The sequence below is a fragment of the Canis lupus genome, chromosome 3 (genome assembly GCF_048164855.1).
Source record: "Canis lupus baileyi chromosome 3, mCanLup2.hap1, whole genome shotgun sequence".
NCBI lineage: Eukaryota > Metazoa > Chordata > Mammalia > Carnivora > Canidae > Canis > Canis lupus.
In genome coordinates, this window is record NC_132840.1 from 15501102 (window position 1) to 15521065 (window position 19964).

Consider the following 19964-nt stretch of genomic DNA (forward strand, 5'->3'; position numbering starts at 1 on the left):
CTTCACCTGAAGCAATGTTATATGTCAGTTATAGCTCAGTAACACTGGAAAATAAATCAGTTATTTCAAACTACTGGAGGGGAAAACCTAGTCTTTTTAAAACAAAGAGTATGTCCATGATAGCTCCTACATTCCTTAGTAGGTATCAGGACCCCCCCCCCCTTTGACACCTGCCAGGTGGGTGCAGGGGTTTCCTAGGGGGTGCTGCCCTGACACTCACAAACTGTTCTCCTGGTTGCCCCATTGATTCTGACCCCCTCCTTTTGCCCTGTTCCATCCCTCCTACTGTACACTGGAGCCACCCCGCTATGTTCCCCATTTCTTCTCCATCCCTGGTGCTGTAGCCCTCTGCTTGGACCATGGCACCCTTTCTACTTCATACAGGTGAAAAGCATCAATATGCTACCTTATGTGTTCATGCCTCTGCTGTTCAGAGCTAGTAAATGTAACACTCTTTCGTTAATTACTTCTCATCGCTATTATCATAATGACTCTTATTGAGTATTTATGCTAAGTGTTTTATAGGAACTTCTAGGATACCAAACATTTCACAGATGAAGATGCACGATCAAAGAAGTGTGGGAACTTGCTCAAGATCACACAACTAATTAGACAAAGAGAGCTGATGTTGATTGAGCCAGGGCTCGCTCTCTCTCTCTCTCTCTCTCTCTCCCTCTCCAGGGATTTTGTACCCATTGTCCACTGCTCTGTCCTAGACTTAGCCCCCCTGGAGATGACGGGTGATTCGCATAGTAGCATATACCTCATATCAGAAGCAAGCCTTTCCCTGCCTTGAATTGCCACAGGTGGTTTCACCCAGAATTACTTATATTCTCCAACTCACATTTCCCTTAGGATGAATCTTTTTTCTTTTCCCCAGAAGGCTTAGCTGCTCTTCATGATCCATAGTGGCAGCTCCACTGGCCCAGACAGTCTGAGTTCTACAGTGAACTCTGATGAGGCTCTCAAGCTGTAACTCTGTAGTCCCCCCTCCTTCCTCCCAATGCAGACATAGGTGCCTCTTCAAATGGACTATCCATCAAGTTACAGACTTCGTTTTTTTTTAATTCCTTGTCTAAGATCAGAAACAATTGTTTTTCATTTGTCTATACTATACCCAGTTCATCAACTAATGATGAACTATTATCACTATTATCACTATTCTTCTGATTTGCCTGAAGGATCTTGTAAGTGGACATGTTTTTACCCTCCCCACTAGACTCACTAACATTGTACTTATTGGGGGACCTTTATAATAAACTCTGAGCCCACATTCTGCAGCCAGAACCCAGGATGTGAAATGCAGCTAGCAATGTGCCCACCTTCCCCAAACATTCCTTCCAGGTTTATCTGCTTTTGGATCCCTGAGAGCCTTCTCTGACTGCAGACAAGTCCTTGCCTCTGGGACTCCTCCTCCATAGGAAATAAACAGCAAAGGTGATTTTCACCCTCCTACTCCCTTGGAGCCCCTCATCCTCTCTGTCCTCAGCCAGCAGCAGCACTTGTGGGAGACTTGACTTCTTGCTTTTGCTCTTTTAACATTGTCTTTGCATTTCCTATTCTTCTTTACCCCTTTTGTATCCTTGACGTAGGTGGGTCTGTTCATTCTTGAATAGAAGCCCAACTTCCAATATAATTTCAAAGCACTGTCAAATTCTGTTGAGTCCTTTGGAAAACACCAGTGCTAGATCCATTTGTGCTACAGAGAAAAGCCTCCCAAAAATGTCCTCTTCCCATCTCCATCCCCCCATGCCTCCTGCTAACCTCCAGGCTGGCCCCCAGTGCTCTTCAAACACCTCCAGACTCTCAAATCCTACCCTTGGATCTCTTGTCTTATACATTTATCTCTGCTCACCTTTCACGCCTATTCTTTTATCTTCCAGAAGTAAATCTCTACTCTTCCTAAAGCACATCAGGACTTTGATCCTCTGTTTACCTCCTTCCTGCTCCACCAAAGTACACAACAAGGCTGAGATCATTCCCTTCAGCAAGAGGGAAAGAAAGAGCTTGAGTCATTCCTATGTTCCTACAGACACCTTCAGTGGAGGAATGGTTTTTGCAAGACCAGACCATGCCCTGTGCTAAGCATGAGAAAGGTGGATTTTAAGACAAACTCTTCTGCCTTGGAGCTGCACATTGTCTATGGGGAAGGCAGCAGGGTAGTGACTCTGCTACTGCCTCCTTCTTAGGCTAATTACATTTAAATATTAATTAGCCTAAATTAAAAGTTCAGTTCCTTAATCACTCTAGCCACATTTCAAGTGTTTGGTAACCACATATGGCCAGTGGCCTCTAAATTAGACAGGCCAGGTACAGAATATTTCCACTGCTGCAGAATGTTCAGTTGGACAGTTGGCTGCTCTTGTCTTCAGCTCACTTTTTCCCTACGAAACAATTGTTATACTAAACATTGTTTTTATCAGTAGCAATGACTTAGAGGATAACTGTCATGTTATAGCGAAAATGGACTTTTTCTTTGTGGGGCCCTTGCCCCTCTGGGTCTCCAGTGAGAAGTCAAGCAGGAACTGCTTTGTACTGTCTGACACTGCTTTCTTCCTTCCGTTGAGAGGTGGGATGAAGCAGAAGAGGTCAGGAGAACAGGAGCAAAGGAGACACCCTTTTCCTAAGTGACACTTTCCTGGAGACACCTCTCTGATTCCTGCAAAGCGAGTTAGTAACTGCCCTCTCTAGCTATGACCCTTGTACCGGCTCTTGTTAGGGGGGAGTGTCACACAATGTAGTCACTTATTTGTTGATCTCTGAACTCCTGGGAAGCAGAGCTGCCATTGTCACCGTGGTAACATTAATGCTGAGCCAAGCCCCAAGCCATGGAGGGGCTGCTGAGTTTCAATCGAATTAGATTGAATGTTCTACATAACCAATCCCTGCCAGGCACTTGTTTGAAGTCAAAGACTTGGTCAACGTCTAACATGGGACCCAGAGATTTTAACCATTTTTTGGAACCTTCTCAGGAACAAATACCTGCTGTGTCCCCAGGAGAGGCTACAAGTAAATAAATAACTCTAGGTCCAAAAATCAAGGGATGAGTCTTGGCATCCAGCAGAACTTGTTTTAAACCCATTGGTACCATGCTTGTCTGCTTCTGTTGAAAGCTGGCTCTTGATATTTAGATTCTCAATCATTGGCCATTTTGTTCCATGTTTGGAATACTACCGAAGTGTGGTTTGAATACTAATTGGGACATATGGCTTGAATATATTTCCTCTCTCAGAGGGAACAGAACAGACGTGTACAACGCTAGCCCAAACTGTGGCCCTCATCATCCTCCAGATTTTGTGGCTATGGGGCTCTGGGGGTGGGATGGGGCAACGATAGGATTTTTTACTTCATTAGCAAAATGGTAGATAACTAAACATCAGATGTGTCAGAGAACCTCATATGTTTCAATGGCCACAGTGGTCTGTTTATCCAAAAATAGTGGTTAGAGAGGGTGGGCAGGGACATGTGGAGTGGAACACTGAGGGAGCCAGTGTGAGGAACCACAGGCCAGCGATGGGAAGAAGGGGGTCTGAGCATCCCTTCCAACCACTGATGGAACACGGGTGGCTTCTCTATCCTGAGGTCCATCCAGGGACAGTTCTGGCTGTTTTCAAATGAGAGGTGCCATTTGAGATTTGCATAAAAGGTGTCCTGTTTTAGACAATGAGTGGGGTTTTTTTTTGCCCTCCCCCAGCAGATTGGTATCAGTCTTGAGATAACAAAACAGGTGCTTACACAAGCCCAAAAAGAAAAAAAAAAGGGTGGGGGTGGGGAATTTGAAGGCAAGATTTTCTGAGATCATGGCCTATTGTCCTGGGCTTTCTCAAGTTATCAGCTGAGATGAAGAAACAAAAACAAAAATGTCAGCTCTGGGGAGATGAGGGAATGGCTCAGACATCTGCTTCTTTGCCTCCCTTGGATTCGGAGTTAAATGCTTTGATGAACATACGCAACAGCAAGATGAGTGCAGAATAAAGAAGGCACACCTCCCCCTTTGCTCAGAGCAAAGCCTCACGTGTGGCCCTCTCGCTCTTCCCGGAGCTGGCGGAGGTGCCCACGGATGCTCCCCAAGCCGAGCAAATCCCACACTTCCCCCCTGGAGTGTGACAGCGTTCTCCTTCATGTCCACGTAGCTTCCAGTATCCTGTAACCTCTGACTTCATACAGACCCATAGAAAGCCCCAAACTCCTATTTTTCCTGGACCTTCCCAAGCGATTTACCTGCATGTAATTTTTTAAAAGATTTTATTTATCTATTCATGAGAGACACAGAGAGGCAGAGACACAGGCAGAGGGAGAAGCAGGCTCCTTACGAGGAGCCCCATGTGGGACTCGATCCCAGGACCCCAGGATCACAACCTAAGCCAAAGGCAGACACTCAACCACTGAGCCACCCAGGTGTCCCACCTGCATGTATTTTGAAAATCCATCTGCCTTTTACCTTTTTTGTTTTTCTCAGTCTCTGTCCTTTCCTTGGTGCTTTGATCTCTTCAATTCCTGCCTTTCCCTTTCCTCTTATTTTCTCAGATTGGGGCGTAAAGATCTCATTCTCTTTTCCTCCCTCTCTGCATTAGTTATAAAACGCCCAGAACTTTCCTCCTCAGGGGCCACTATGCAAAGGAGCTCCATAAATATTCACCATCAGTGACAACTGCTTTGTGCCCACAGGGAATAAAACCTGGAAAAGGAAGAATGTGCCACCCCTCTCGTAGTGGATACTGGGTACACCACCTGGAATCATCTTTTAGGACCCAGGACCCAGACTGAGGGTGGCTGAGTGCTCCCAGTTATATCCCTGCTGAGGCATTGGCCAAGGCTGCACTCCCTCCCATGACAAGCTGATGTGAGGGTATGAAGGCCTAGTCCCCTGGCCTTGATTCACGGTGACTCGAGGGGCCATCCTAGCTCTGGAACTTTCCATGGCCAGATGGAGTCTTTTTTACTACTACGTCAGTATTTAACTTCTTCCTCCGCCCAGCCCAACTGCCTCACGAGAGCACCCCTTGTGTTGTTTCCTAGAGCTCCCCCCATCACACCTGCATGCAAATCTCAGGCTCAGAGTCTGCTTCCCAAGGAACCTGACCTGTGACACTTCTTTGTGTCGTGATGGTGGGAGTGGGGGATGGTGGTGACAATGACAGCAGCTCACATTTATTGAGTACTTACTCTGTGTGAGGCACTCTGTTTTACATGTAGTGTCGCATACGATCCACACCAATACCCCATAGGGTGAGCGTGTTGCTACCCCATTTGTGAGATGAATAAACTAAAGCTCAAGGATTGCAGCAACTCACTTGAGGGGGAGTCAGAAAGCTAATGCTAAGGACCTAAATTTAGCTTTAGTGCTTGCAGAGGAACACTAGAACAATTCCTTGGGAAATTTTTTCTAGGGGTCAGTGTTCTGATTTCATGGTTACCTTGTGGGATAGCAAATGTCCTGGTGGCTGTGTGAGCACTCTGTGTATACCTCTGTGAAGCCACCCATCACGCCGTACTGTAATCAGCTCTTATAATCTTGCAGCCCCCTGTTCCCTCTGTATATCCAGTCCTTAGAATATGCTCAGGATGTAGGAAGTGTTCATTGTGGCAGATGAGTCGAGAAGCCCTCTCTCTGTAACTGGGAAAACTGAGTGATGGTCTCTCAAAAGCAAAGCACAGTAGCAAAAAGTACAGCCTTTGGACTCACACTGTTTGCTTTTACACCTTGGCTTTGTGAACCTCAACATGCCTTGGTTTTATTCTCTGTAAAATGTGGTAATGGGATTTATCTCTTGGCGTTGTTATGGTTGCTGTAAAAATTATGCTTATGAAACCCTCAATCCCATGCCTGCTACATAGCAAGTATCCCATAAATGTTATCTAGCCACAATTAGTAGCCACAGATCATCCCTTTTGTCCCCATGCTCTATCATCAGAGAAATTAGAATAGGGGTTTCTACATATCTGCCAGCTTATGGAGGGGGAACCCTCCAATTGTCACAAATCCCTATGAGAAAACCCTTTTCAGAAAGAGTACATCTGTTCTTTGGGGGAACAGCTGGCTTTGGGCTACTAGAGCGATTTTTCTCAACCCTAACAGCACATGAGAATATGTGTGTGGGCTAAAGCGACTCATTGCTGGGTCAGGATATACACCTTTAGAAAAAGAAAAAAAATCATATATATATATAAGTGAACATCATAATAATCTAACTTGTGACCCAGAAAATGACTGTACTAGGCTCTATCAGGCTGCACCCTCTGTGGTCAGCAGTTACTACTACAGAGGAAGGGGACTGACTGCCATCACCCACAAAGACCAAGGTCTCATGGTCTTACTGGGTGAGTACTTGTTACACACAAATTCAAAGGTCTTGGAGAGGTTCGTAGGAGCTCATGATTTCAAGAAACTTAAGACATGTCAGCTATTCCTGTGTTTTAGATCCCCTCCCATGACATCTTCCATGATCTTCACAAATACCCCAAGTCACCAAGAACGTGACAACCTATATTTTTATCAGCAGTTAGGGCATAGATGTAAGTGGCATGATAATCATGTTTTCAGAGGATACAAATTCAAGAGGAAGAGCCAATATTTTGGATGAAGGAATTAGGATCCAAAAAAGAGCCAGACAAATTGGCATGATGAAGCTAATCTAATAAGACCACATTTCACAAGGATACATATAATCCTTTGGACTGGGATCAAAAAATTCAAGTGCCCTAGAGAACAATTGAGAGAGCTTTCCATTTTCTTATCTATTTAATCATCGTCTATTAATTTTTACCTTGCCTCATTCCAAAAAGGACTTGAAGTAGCTTAAAAAGAAAGGATATGGCAGTCGTTCACTAAGTGGCATCCCCAGACCAGCAGCAGCGGCATCACCTGGAAACTCGCTAGAAATGCAAAGTCTTGGACCTCACCCCAGACCTGCTGAGTCAGAAACTCAGCAGTGGGGCCCTACAATCTGCATTTTAACAAGCCCTCTGGGGAATTCTGATACATAATAAGTTTTGAGATGTGTTATCATAGAGTTTAAGGTTTTTTGTTTTTTGTTTTTTTTAAAGAAACTCCAAAGCATTCAGAAAGTTAAGATGAAGTTGAGTGTTAGGATGACAGAATGAATACCATAAAGCTCTGCAGTTGGGTGGCGGCAGGGGGAGGGCTGCAAATTTGGCTCAGCTTCCTATTAGCCAATGCAAAGAAAGGAATACCATTAGTTTATAAACTTCTGGGACCGTAAGATCCATACAAATCAGTCCTTGTGCTTATGTATGAGGAACAGTTCCTCTGTCTTCATAAAGAAGCAAATATATATTGTAACACATGATATACTCAACAATATTCCCTAGTAGGTAAAATAATAGGCTTCTGAAGGGGATTGGCCATCTCTCTCTTAATTGAACCAATGACGAGGCAATACTTGGGATTTCTATTGAATGTGAGATCAGAATATATGATGGGGTTCTTTCTACTGATCTGTGTCAACAGAAGTAAGCTGCTGGAAAAGGGAGGTTTTCATGGTACTGTTCTCTGTGTTGTGGTCGGACGATGTTCGGATTCCCATGGCCAATGCTCAAGAGTACTGACAATAGGGGGAAGGAACTAAAAGACAAGAGATCTACAATCCTTTCGTATAAGCAACCCCTCCCCACTTCCTTTCACCTAGGGAATAAAAGACAGTGGAACTTCTCCATATCTACTTGCCTCTTCTTTGCTAAACATCTTTGGGCCAATTTTATCTCAAATTGGAAACTTCATAAACCATAGCCGATTCTTCCATCATCCACTTAGTGGTGTCCTGTAATAAATAATTTGTGTCTTCTTCAAGATATTAGCATATCTAAAAGAAATGGACAGCTCCCAGACATGAGCTTTGAGGACAGGAATACATAGTAGTCCACCATGGTGTACAGTTAACAGAACGACTATCCTAGTGGTCAACAACGCAAGGCTGGAAGTCATATGAAAAGGGCTCGTACCCCAGTTGTCATACACAAGGTATTTATCTTCTCCAGGCCTGACCTTCCTCTTGCACAAAATGGAGAATGAAATGGTCCATGCTTTAATGGATGTAGCATCATCAGGGGAGCAATATTTGTTGACTCTAGCAGAACATAAAAAGAAGACAGCTAAACTTCTCTCATGAGACGTTACAAGGTTAGCATCCATCACTTAGTAGATAACAGAAAATAAAGGATAGGGGTCATGGTATTTTGCCTCCCTTCTAAATAGGATCTAAGCATCCCCAATCAATGTCTTTTCCTAAAACCACCAAGCATTCCTTCCTATTTACCTAAGTTTTTTTTTTTTTTTTTTTAAGATTTTTAAATTTATTTATGAGAGAGAGTGAGAGAGCACAAAGGGTAAAGGGGGAGAAATAGGCTCCTTACTGAGCAGGGAGACTGATGCGAGCTCAATCCCAGGATCCTAGGATCATGACCTGAGCTGAAGGCAAACGCTTAACTGAGCCACTCAGGTAACCCCCCTATTTACTTACCTAAGTTTTGATGTGATAATATCTTAAGGGGAGTGCACAGGACAAAGGAGCGCCAAGTGAACAGCGTGGGAGAGCTGGGGAGGGCTTCGGAGACTCGGCCAAGGCCCTTGCATGCATGGACGGCCGCATCTACTTGTATCTAAGAGTTCTTGGTGTCATGGGATACACAACAAGCAAGGAGTTTGAAGACCTTAGTTCAAGTCTCAGCTCCGCCATGTGCTAATTGTGTTGTCTTTGACAAGTCAGGTTGCTTGCTAAGGAATCTTGTTATTCACATCTATTTAATGGGAATAATAACATCTGTACTTGTGCCTTTCTGGGGTGTTACAAGGTCTAATTCGATGTGTATGAAAGCACACTGCAAACTGCACCATGCGGTTCAGATGTAACAGAGGATTCTTTTTTAAAAGGACTATCCCCACATTTCCCTGTGTCTTCTATAACATCTCTCGTCCTTTGCTTTGAGGTTTTGGGGGTCCCTTTGTCAAACCTGTCTTCATTCCTTCACGATCCAATGTCTTGTTAATAACCATTTAAACGTGGGCTTTGAATAAGAATATGGGAGGAAACACTTAAGGCCTGTTTTGTTAAAATTATACTAATCTTTGAGAAAGCTAAGATTATCCAGCAGAATACTATGTCAAGCACTTTCCAGCACTATTTTATTTCTTGCAACAATCTTAAATGTTTAAGAGCCATATAAGTATTAGATAAGAGAGACATCTGAAGATTAGCCCCTGTGTGAGGCCGGGTCATGAAAATAGTCACTGCCATCCCAAAACAATCTCTAAGTGAAGATCAAATTATCTTAGAGAATACTGGAAACTATAATTAAGAAGGTGTATAGGTTGGCAAAAGAAAAGTGTTAGACCCCAGTTTAAGTCCATGGCTTCACTCTTCACTGTCTGTGTGGCCTTGGGCAAATAACTTATCATCTCTACACAGGGTTACTGGTTTTGTTTTTAAAAAAACGAAGTCAATAATGTCTGTCCGCTGGATGATTTAGGGTTATTGATTACGGTATTTGTTTTAGTTTGTCTTTTGGCTTCATGAGACAGTGACCGCACACGTAACCCAAACAAAGAGGTTCTCTGTTCTAAAGACAGGTGTGGAGTAGCAAAAGAATCCTGGGAAATCGGAGGGCAGGGGGCTCGCTGGGCCTGGGCCTCACTGGAGACTGGACCTTCACATTCTTAGCAACTTGGCAAAGAAGTTTGTAAAGCCCATCCGGGGGCAAGCTGTTGGGTTGCTTCTGAGGCTCTTTGTCTTTTTCTTTTAATTTCCCTACCTACTGGCTTTTTCACTTATGCTTCCCCAGAGTGTAGGTCAGTAGGTCCCTCTAGCTCAGTTTTATCTTTTGACGTCCTCTCTGATTAGTTGTTTTCTTGCTACAGGCTTCCTAATTCAGAGTCTTTGAGAGAACATTCAGTTCTTAGATCAGCTCGTTTATTTCATACAATGCAATGGATTCCTGCTTAGAGTAGGAATGGCCGTTCCTCCAACACTGGGCCCACCACTGGTGCAATCAGCTGTCAGAAAGATAAGTTATAAGCGTGGCCCCTTGGACATGTCACTTCAGCAAGGGCAGTGGGCGAAGTTCCCATAAAGAGGTGTGGTATGGGGATGTCTGGGTGGCTAAGTGGTTGAGCCTGGGATCAGGTCCTGCATCAAGTTCTTGCAGGGAGCCTACTTCTCCCTCTGCCGACATCTCTGCCTCTCTCTGTGTGTCTCTTATGAATAAATAAATAAAATCTTGGGATGCCTGGGTGGCTCAGCAGTTGAGCGTCTACCTTTGGCCCAGGGTGTGATCCTGGAGTCCCGGGATCGAGTCCCACATCAGGCTCCCTGCGAGGAGCCTGCTTCTCCTTCTGCCTACGTCTCTGCCTCTCTCTGTGTCTCTCACGAATAAATAAATAAAATCTTTTAAAAACAAGAGGTGTTGCATGTAAGGGCTCAAGTTCTAGACTCTGCTTGCATTCAGATCCTGATTTTGACAGTTTTTAGAGATGTGACCTTAAGCAAATTACTTCAACTTGCTCATCTCAGTTTTCTCATCTGAAAAATGGGTGATAGTTCATACCTCGTAGTATTATGATTAGGTCTTAAATAACGAAAGTAAAGCACTTAGCATAATTCTTGCTACAAAGGGAACTCTCAGTAAATGCTAGCTATGTCCTTATCAGGAGCAGGTGTGTGGGCAGGCAGTTGGAAATAGGTCTGGTACAACATGTAGAGGTACTCCGCTAACCATTGTTCATCAACGTCCCCTGGGATATGCCTACTTCACGGTGCTTTCCTGAAGATGGGCAGCGCTCTCCATGCCCTTGACAGAATTGCTGCTTGCCTCACTGCGGAGGTGGGGTGCTACGGGCTCTTATAAAGTCAGTCTTGGGACGCCTGGGTGGCTCAGTGGTTAAGCGTCTGCCTTTGGCTCAGGTCGTGATCCCGAGGTCCTGGGATCGAGTCCTGCATTGGGCTCCCCTCAGGGAGCCTGCTTCTCCCCCTGCCTGTGTCTCTGCCTCTATTTCTCACAAATAAATAAAAATAAAAATAAAAATAAAAAAATAAAGTCAGTCTTACTTTGCCCTTCTCACTGAATTTGAGTAGCTGGGCTCTCAATTTATAATCAGTGTGCCCACTTCATGCTGGATAGGGGTAGAAGGCAGCCCGATTGAATAGCATTACAAGCATCTAGGATGAAACCTTCTCCAGGGGGCTAGTATGTTTACAGAACTGTCAAGTAATTTCTTCTGGCATTTCTCCATCAGGGTCTTGGGAAATCATAGGGTTTCACTCAAAGGAGAACACAGTGAGCTAATATATGCATGAAACGAGATGGAGTGCTTGATTTGGGAGATAGGAATTCCTTTTATTGTTACGTGGTGATGCTTTATTTATTTGGTTATGTTGGAAAAAGGGCTGTTTCACAGAAGTGGAGCTTATGGGTAGCTCAGTTTTCCCATCACAGCTCTGAAACTATTTTTAACTCCCGTTTAATGGCAGTCTTCCTAAAATGTATCACATACTTCTGCATTCTTAAGAGAAGGCGCAAATTTAAATGTAAGCATTTACTGGATACTTGCTATGTACCTGGCATCATGTGTAGGTGTTTACCTGCCATGAATTTTCCCAACATCCCTGTGAGACAGGTACTACCAGAGCCTCCATTTTAGTGACAAGGAAATGGAGGTTTACAGAGGCTAAGGAGCTGGTCCAAAGACACAGGTGGAAGTGGTGAAATTGAGATTGGTGCTCAGGCCTCTCCAAGCTCTTAAGAAACTGGCCATGCTACTGGAGGACAGTTTGGTTAGACAATGGCCCTAAGAACTATTAGCAATCAAAGTGTAGCATCTTTGGAGGTCTACGTACACATTCCAGCAACGTGTCCCTTACTTCGAGCACCCCTTGGCCACTTGTTGAAAGGAGTTAGGACTCAAACGGGCAGCACCTCTCTTTGAATACTCATGAATATTCCTTCATTTGGCAGATGTTACTTGAGTACTTGTATGTTGCTGTGGGCCTGATGCATGCCGGGGACTCTGGAAACAAAGAAATATGAGGCATTCTGCTGCCTTTGAGGAGGACACACATTAGAGATACTTCAGCTAGGGCCACTGTGAAACTTGCTTGATGTGTGGCCAGGAAAACCTTGAGAAGCTGGCCACTCTTGAACCCACCTTTCAAGGAAGTCATCTCCTCATCGTTACCCATTTTCAATGGGTGAGACTAATGACCAGGAGATTTAGGTAGAATTTGATGTTTCCTTTTCTCCAGAGAGGCCGAGGAAGGAATGAGCAAGCTTTGAATCATCTTGCTTGGAAAAGAAGCTGTGGCCAGATGCTAATGGACCTTGAGCCAGACTAAGCAGTTTGGTTTCTATAACCCAAGTCTTTCTTAGAATGGTGGCTTATACACTCTACCTACATTGTGCGTGCTCTCTAATAAATAAATAAAATCCTTTAAAAATGGGGGATTATGAAAACAGGAAGTACATTAGAACATCTGGCAAAAAAAATACATGTTCAGTGGGATGTGTTTTCTCATTTGATTAGTAAATGACTGTTCAGCGCAGTTTCCAAGACTAGCTCTTAAAAAGTTAACAACAGTTTGGAGCACTGATGTTATTAAAATCAAGTATATGGCTTTCCAAGGTGATGGCTTAATATATCTTAATGGTAGCTTTCCTGTTTCAAAAGTAATATGTTAATCGAAGAGACCTAGTCACTTTTTTCATCCAAAGAGAACTAAGATCTTTGAAGCAAACCTTCCAGTATTACCATATCCATTGGTCCATCCATTTGATCTCACTTCTTCTAGTTACACTCCCCCAGTTGGATGTAACATCGTCCCTCGATGGCTCGTATTTGCCATTATGGGTGCTGTGTATGGCACAGTGCTGGGATGAGTTTGTGTAATGACTAATTGTGTGTCAATTATTTCGAGACCTTTTAAATTTGTCTTCTCTCTCTTTCTCTTTCTCATAGATGGCTGATGGCCATTGTGTCTGGCTGCTTTCCATGTGTCTTCTTATAACTTCTTCCTAGTATGTTCTTTACCCTTGAGGAAGTGCTAGCATGGCTAATGACCAGGCTAGCCGACACGTGTTATTAGAGTAAGAGTTAGCAGGCTCTGAATGAGGCCAAGGGGGCTGTCGTTTAAATCAGAGGGTAACATCTGCAACGGTCATTCTAACTGCCAGGAAAGCATTCCCTGTTTATAGAGATCATTGTTTTTGCTTTCTTAGTGACATCCGCCAAATGACTTACTATTAGGCATATTTTACCATAAAGAAACAAAAGAAAGGAGAGGAACAGGGGAGGGGAGAGAGGGTCAAAAAGGGAATGTAAAAAAAGTCAAGCCCATGCGTTCCGTTGGATTCATTTGGAATGTCTCTCTTTTCACATCTGCTGTTCACAGTGGTTTGAACTTCATTGACTTGATGGTGCGACAGGGGAACATCGACAACCCTCCCAAGACTCCCCTAGTGCCAGGATTTGAATGTTCTGGGATTGTTGAAGCTCTGGGGGACAGCGTGAAAGGATACGAGGTAATATTTCAACTCATGATGGAAAAAAGTAATACCTATTTGGAATCTGTTGAGATAATAAAAGATGATGAAAAAAATGTTTGAGAGAATCTATGGTGTGTGTCATTGTTGTCGTCTTATTGGTCGGTCTTATTAACATGTTTATAAATGATAGGATTTTCCACATGCCTCATGCCTTTCTCATGTACCATCTTGGTTGCTCCTGGGAACAGCCTGGTGAAGTGGCCAGGGCAAAATCTGTCTTCCCTTTGCTCATGTAAGGTAGCTGTTAGTAAGAATTCCTGGCCTTGGATTAACTAGGTGTGCATACCCCCTCACCCTACCCATGGCTCCCATTTTCCCACTATCTCAGGCTCAGAAACCAGCTACAAAACATATAAGAGAAATGGGGAGAAATATCCCTGTATTTCATAATCTGGTTCCTTTAACTATCTGCTTAACTGATGCATTTAAGAAATCATTTATAAATGATTATTTCAGACACTGGGGAAGTGACATTTTTGAATGATGATTTTAAAGGCATAGGGTAGAGGCACCTTCCAATGAAACAGAATTGGCCATGGGTTGATGGCTTTGGGAATAGGGCAATGGATAAAAAGGGTTATTTTATTTTTCTGGCTCTTTTGTATGTGTTAAAAATTCTCCATAATAAAAAATTTTTAATCGATGAAAAGATATATGACCCTTCCTACCCCTGTAATGCAAATCAAATAGAATCCAGTCTCTTAAAAACTGAAAAACTGTGGGCAAATCAATTGCACAAAACTGCAGCAGTTTGGAGTGAGAAAAACCAATGCCAATCAGGTACGAGAGCTCTTGCGCATAACTTAAGTGCTTCCCCAGGGAGAGATGAATAGAGCTAACATTTGAGAATCCACCAGAACCAGAAACATGGACACGTCATCCTTCTTCCGCCTTCCCACAATGATGCAAGGTAAAGATTGTTATTATCCCTTTGGAGGTGAGGTTCAGAAGGGTACAGTTGTTTCCGGTGAAGTCAGAAAGGTAGCCAAACATGGATTCAAGTCACCAGATCTTCACCCGTTTCCAACCTGCAAAAGCTGCAGGGCTAAATGCAGAGACGAAAATCCTACAAATGCAATGCCAAAATGCCCTTGGCATCAAATTGGAGCCCGCCACTCAGGCTCAGTGCGTCTGAGCCTCGACATACTCTGAAAATATCCGAATGTTCCAAATTCACTGTGATGAATGTCTGAAAATCTCATCCCACACATCAGTCTTTATGTCACTGGTTTCCAGATATTACAGCAGAGAAGTGTAAGAAAGAAGTAAATGTACTTTTCTTTTCTTTCATATGACTTTGCATTTTTCTGTCCCCAGGTAAGCAATATTACCAGAGGCAGCGCCAACGCTCCCTGAAAGTGCTGCATATGAGAAATATTATCTGTTCTTCGCTCCTCTACCTGGTCCCAAAGGAAAAGATCATGCTACTAATGCTATTAATCCTGAGCATTGCATAAATAATCCATTGTTTTAGAATATAACAGTAGATGGGGATGTTGTTGGCCTCGGTTTAGAAGGAGGACATACTATGCTTGATTATGTGTTTTTCCCTTATATATGATCTTTCTTCTGATGCTTAGGCTTTGCTTACTTATTGTCAATCCTACCCTTCACTCCCACTCCCCTCCAGTGACTTTTAGCTGCACAAACAAATGAAGGAAGTCACCTCCAGGTTTCCTTTCAGGGTGTGACTTGGGGGAAAACCAATACTAATATCCCCTCTATAATTTTTTTTAAAGATTTTATTTATTTATTTGTTATTGAGAGAGAGAGAGAGAGGCAGAGACACAGGCAGAGGGAGGAGGAGGCTCCCTGCATGGAGCCTGACATGGGACTCGATCCCAGGTCTCCAGGATCATACCCTGGGCTGAAGGCAGCGCTAAACCGCTGAGCCACCTGGGCTGCCCTCCCTCTATAATTTTGACTTAAGATTTTTAGTCATGTCAGAGATGGAATTTCACGGGGCGGTACACTGAATAGCTCTCTTGGTTTGATCTACTGCAAGGGAAGCTTGCAAAGTTGTCTCCAGAGGCACAGCAGTAAAGGAGTAATTGGGGCTCAGTCACCCAGAACTAATTTCTTTTTATTAACAAAATCAAATAATGAGATGAATTGGATATTAAAAAAAAAAAGCTGCCTACCTCTGGACTCAGGTTAGGGCTGATGTGATGGCTAAGCCACTCTTGCCATTTTTATAATGTAATGATGGAGCAAAGTGGAATGAGAGACCTGGAGTGGTCAACCCTGGTGTGCTGGCTGTGACCATCATTGTCAAGGTGGTTGAGCTACTTTGCACTGCCCTCTGTGTTGGCACAGGGCCATCATACTCCATGATGTTATGTACCTTTGGATGCATGATTCTATGCACACACACACACACACAAAAGATGCCAGTGTTGCCTTGATTATCCTCTGGTCTAAGTGGTTGCATTTAAAATGGTAAATCCCAACATTCATCATTTGGTCTTCAACCCTTCCAGGGATTGAGAGACTCCCTGCCAGTGGGGCAGCCTCTCCTTTCCATCAGTTCTATGGGATGAGAAACCAGTCTGTTCTTTTTAAGAGTTAACACTGAGTGTTCTTTCCTCACTTTCTATGCACCATGACAAATACACTGCATGCATATTATATTAATCTCCCCATAAGGACCCTTTCCTAATATACTTATTTTACAGTTGAGGAAACATAAAGAGTTATACTAATATTCCCAGAGGTGGTAGATCCCCCTGGTGTACACCCTTAGAGAACCATGTCTTCTTTGTAGCGCCTACCTCAGGTGTGATGAATTAATCACTTGTATTTGGAATCAGCCTTGCCAGACTTAAATCCTTGCTCAGCTACTCCCTAGCTGCATGACCTTGGGCATGTGCTTTCATCTCTCTCAGCCTCAATTTCAATGTCTGGAAAATCTATAATCATTCATCTGTAATGTGAGCTCTTATAGACCCATCTCATAGGAGGCTTTTGTTGTTGTTTGTTGAGTAGGGAAGAAGAGAAGTGCTAAGCTTCAGAGAAAATAAAACAGGAGACTCAGTTATAAATATATAAAAACTAAAGCACACGAGTATGAAAGCCATTCATTTATTGAAAATTCACTCTGAGCACAGCAGTTTGAAGATTATGTTTGAAAGTCGCAGTCCAAGCAACTAATGTCAAAGAGCAGAGTGGTTTGACTTCACCAGCGCTTGGCAGTTCACACAAGCTTCTAGGATCAGTTCACTCATTTGTATTTCCCTTTAATAATGATATGGAAAAGCTTAGCATGCCATGGTAACCACTCTATAGGGAAGAATGCTTTATTTCTTATTTTTTTGCATGATGTCTGGCTATGTAAACAACTGATAAAAAAGAACACAGTATTTGGCCATGCCTTCCTAGGGGTTTTGTAAAGATCAGATGAGTTAAAGCATGTGATGCCCTTAGGACAATGCCTATTATATGGTATGTGTTCCAAAAAAGGGTTAGTTGTTATTCACACCTCACGGTATCCTATTTTGCTCTAAGTCTAGTTGTTCTTGTTCAGTCTTCTGCACTTAGATTTACATGGCTCTTCTGATCACATCTACTGTGATCCGTAATTCAGAGCTAACCTGTGATGCAAATACCCCAATAAACTAGCCTGGCAGGGAATCCCTAAGGAGCAGCATAAAACGAATGAGAGTGATTTTTATTCCCAGCTCTGCCCATTTAAACTTCCTTATGGCTTAATTTTCCTCAACTCCCAAACAGAGATGGGATGAGAGGTTGAGTGGGTAAAATGAGCTTCTGACACGAACATGGCCTGGTGTGTGATGTGACGGCGTTGTATAGTTATGCTTGAGAAGAAGGGTAGAGAACCTGGCTTCCGTAGTCCCTGGCAAGTTTTCATAGATGGGCTTCAGAGCATCCACAAATGCCTTGGAATTGGGAGGCAGGTGAGGGGGTGCATATTTGAGGGTTTGGTTGTTTTGTTGTGTTTTCAGGAAAGGAATCTATAGTTTCCATTTAGGTTCCTAAGAGGATTTGAGAAATCTTTAAGAAAAGAGTAATAAGTTTCCATTAACCCTGTGCCTCCCCGTTTCCAGATCGGGGACCGTGTCATGGCATTTGTCAATTACAATGCCTGGGCAGAGGTGGTCTGCACGCCAGTGGAGTTTGTCTACAAGATCCCAGATGACATGAGCTTCTCGGAGGCCGCTGCATTCCCCATGAACTTCGTCACAGCCTATATGATGCTCTTTGAAGTTGCCAATCTCCGAGAAGGGATGTCTGTGCTCGTGCACTCAGCTGGTGGCGGCGTGGTAAGTTGGTTGGTTGTGCGTCCTTTTCCTCAAAATCATAAGGGTGAAAGTGGACTGATATCCAGTTAACAGTGGCATTCCTGTGTGAGCTATGTCCTCTAGTAGTGATGATCTCTGTGGTTCTGGATGAAGCTCACATGCCTGGCAGAACTCCCCATCCATTGGGAGTAGGATGACTGTGTTAGGGGTAGGATGAACCTCTGGAGTTTGAGAGGTCTCCAAGATGGCATATTAGGACTCAGTGGGTCTCAGAGATGGTTTCAGTCTTGGTAGCACACTAAGCTGTGATGTCAGTCATTGTGTGATGCCTCATAAGTCACATACGACTAATATTATCTGAAACGCCAAAATGGTAGATGACTTACTTCTTCAATAAGTTGCCATGGATCCTAGGTTGTTCCCATATTAGTGACATCTTTATTCATTCGTGTTCTGATATATTTTCTTGAGTGGGAGAGGTGAATGGAGATCGTATTAGCACACTGGGAATTACACATGAACCTAAGAATAGCTGTGAGAGTGGTTGAATAAGCAAATATCACCTATCAGGTGTGTCTTTGATAAGGGGAGAAATAATGGAAATACAAAATTCCTGCCCTGCAGTTTTGAGAAGGCAGAAATTTCTTCTATGGTTTGGCTATATCTCAGTGCCAGTCTGTCAGTACATATTGCATGGCTGCCACACAGAACGCACTGTGTTCCCATCGCAATCTACTGGGACTGGAGTAGAACTTCAGTCTTTCTGAGCATGAGAGGTCTAACTCATTAATTCAGCAAGTATTTATTGAATATATACCATATTCTGGATTCTTATAGGTTAGAGATTTAAAAGAGACGTTCCTAATACACCCTTTAATAGGGTTTGTTCTCAGTACTGGTGATTTTGTGGTTTGGTGAGCTCAGAAATGAGCTTGTATGTTGGGGTCTATCTTGAAGATGTTTTCATTGGGGGTTCTCCCAACATCATTTTTTTTCTTATCTTGGATTTCTACAACTATCAAAACCCTACATGGTGTAAAGCGCATTTCTGTTTTCCTTTCCAAGAGGACAGACTCTCCTACGAAAACATGAAGGCAAAGATGTGAAACTTTAGGAATGCCTTATGAGGAATATCTTCCATCGCTTTAGCAAATGTGCTGATGTCTCCTGACCATGAGTAAAGATATAATAAAAGCTAAACATCCTTAGAAAAGAAATGGATTTCATTGCCAGCGAATCTACTAACAGCAAGCAAGCCATTTAGAATGCTGGCATTTATGGTCTCAGCGTGCTCAGCATACCGGAGACAGAGACTTGGGAGACTTGTTTTCATATCGTCAACATAAGCTCCAGTCTCTACAGTGGTGCTGGGCCCAGTTTGGCTGGGCCCCAGTGTTTAAACATGTTTCCTTTCGTGTGTGTGTGTGTGTGTGTGTGTGTGTGTGTTTCATTTTGAGTTTGTCCCTGGAACAAAGAGGAATGTATCAGGGACATGTGTCTCACAAAAGGGAAGAAAATCTTGGAAAATAACAAAAGTTTTTATCATGCCTTATTCTGGGCTTCTAGACATTAAAAGAATAAGACCCAAAATGCAAAATAGATGAAGGCAAACAGGGGGAAGAGACAATGAGGTTGCAAGATAAGTGGGTGCCCATAACGTGGACTCTGATGTCCTAAAGTTCTTCCTTCCTAATAGTCAGTGCAAAGAGGGAAAAACAATCAGCCATTTGAGCTGGTGTTCATTTAAGAGGAAACAGACCAATTAGCAGGGGAACCGCAGCTAGTACTGGGTCTGAGACTGGAAGTATTTCTCTGTGGTTTCTCATAAGAAACGTATGCTGACATGCGATAAACCATCTTCCGCAAAACTGTTATAGTAAATGCAACTATTTCCGTGATGCTTTTGCTTATGATGTGCCCCAGATGTCATCTAATAGCACCAAATTAAAGCAATATTTTGTGAAAGTAAATATCCTGGGGCCAAAAGGAGACGGCCTGGTTTAACCTCTGGAGAGTTTAAAGGTGTCATTGGACAGCTCAACACTCAGGTGAGTGGGTCTCCTTGAATGGTGTTTCAACCAAGATTTGACAGATGGTGTGCAGCACTGAGTTCAAGGTGACCATTAGAGGAAAGACTTTTGGCCAAGTGCAGAT

General features: G+C 43.3%; 1 protein-coding gene and 1 non-coding gene across 2 annotated transcripts in view; one reads left to right on the plus strand and one right to left on the minus strand.

Moving 5' to 3' along the window:
- VAT1L (vesicle amine transport 1 like) overlaps window positions 1-19964 on the plus strand; it is a 147243-nt gene that overhangs the window by 11778 nt on the left and 115501 nt on the right. The window contains exons 2-3 of the mRNA XM_072819165.1: window positions 13398-13527; window positions 17616-17831. Of these exons, the coding sequence (XP_072675266.1) occupies window positions 13398-13527; window positions 17616-17831 (346 nt within the window). The remainder of the gene's footprint in view (window positions 1-13397; window positions 13528-17615; window positions 17832-19964) is intronic.
- On the minus strand, window positions 16774-16921 carry LOC140631311 (small nucleolar RNA SNORA15). Its single transcript, XR_012028948.1, has one exon. It is a non-coding gene; the product is annotated as a small nucleolar RNA SNORA15 (small nucleolar RNA).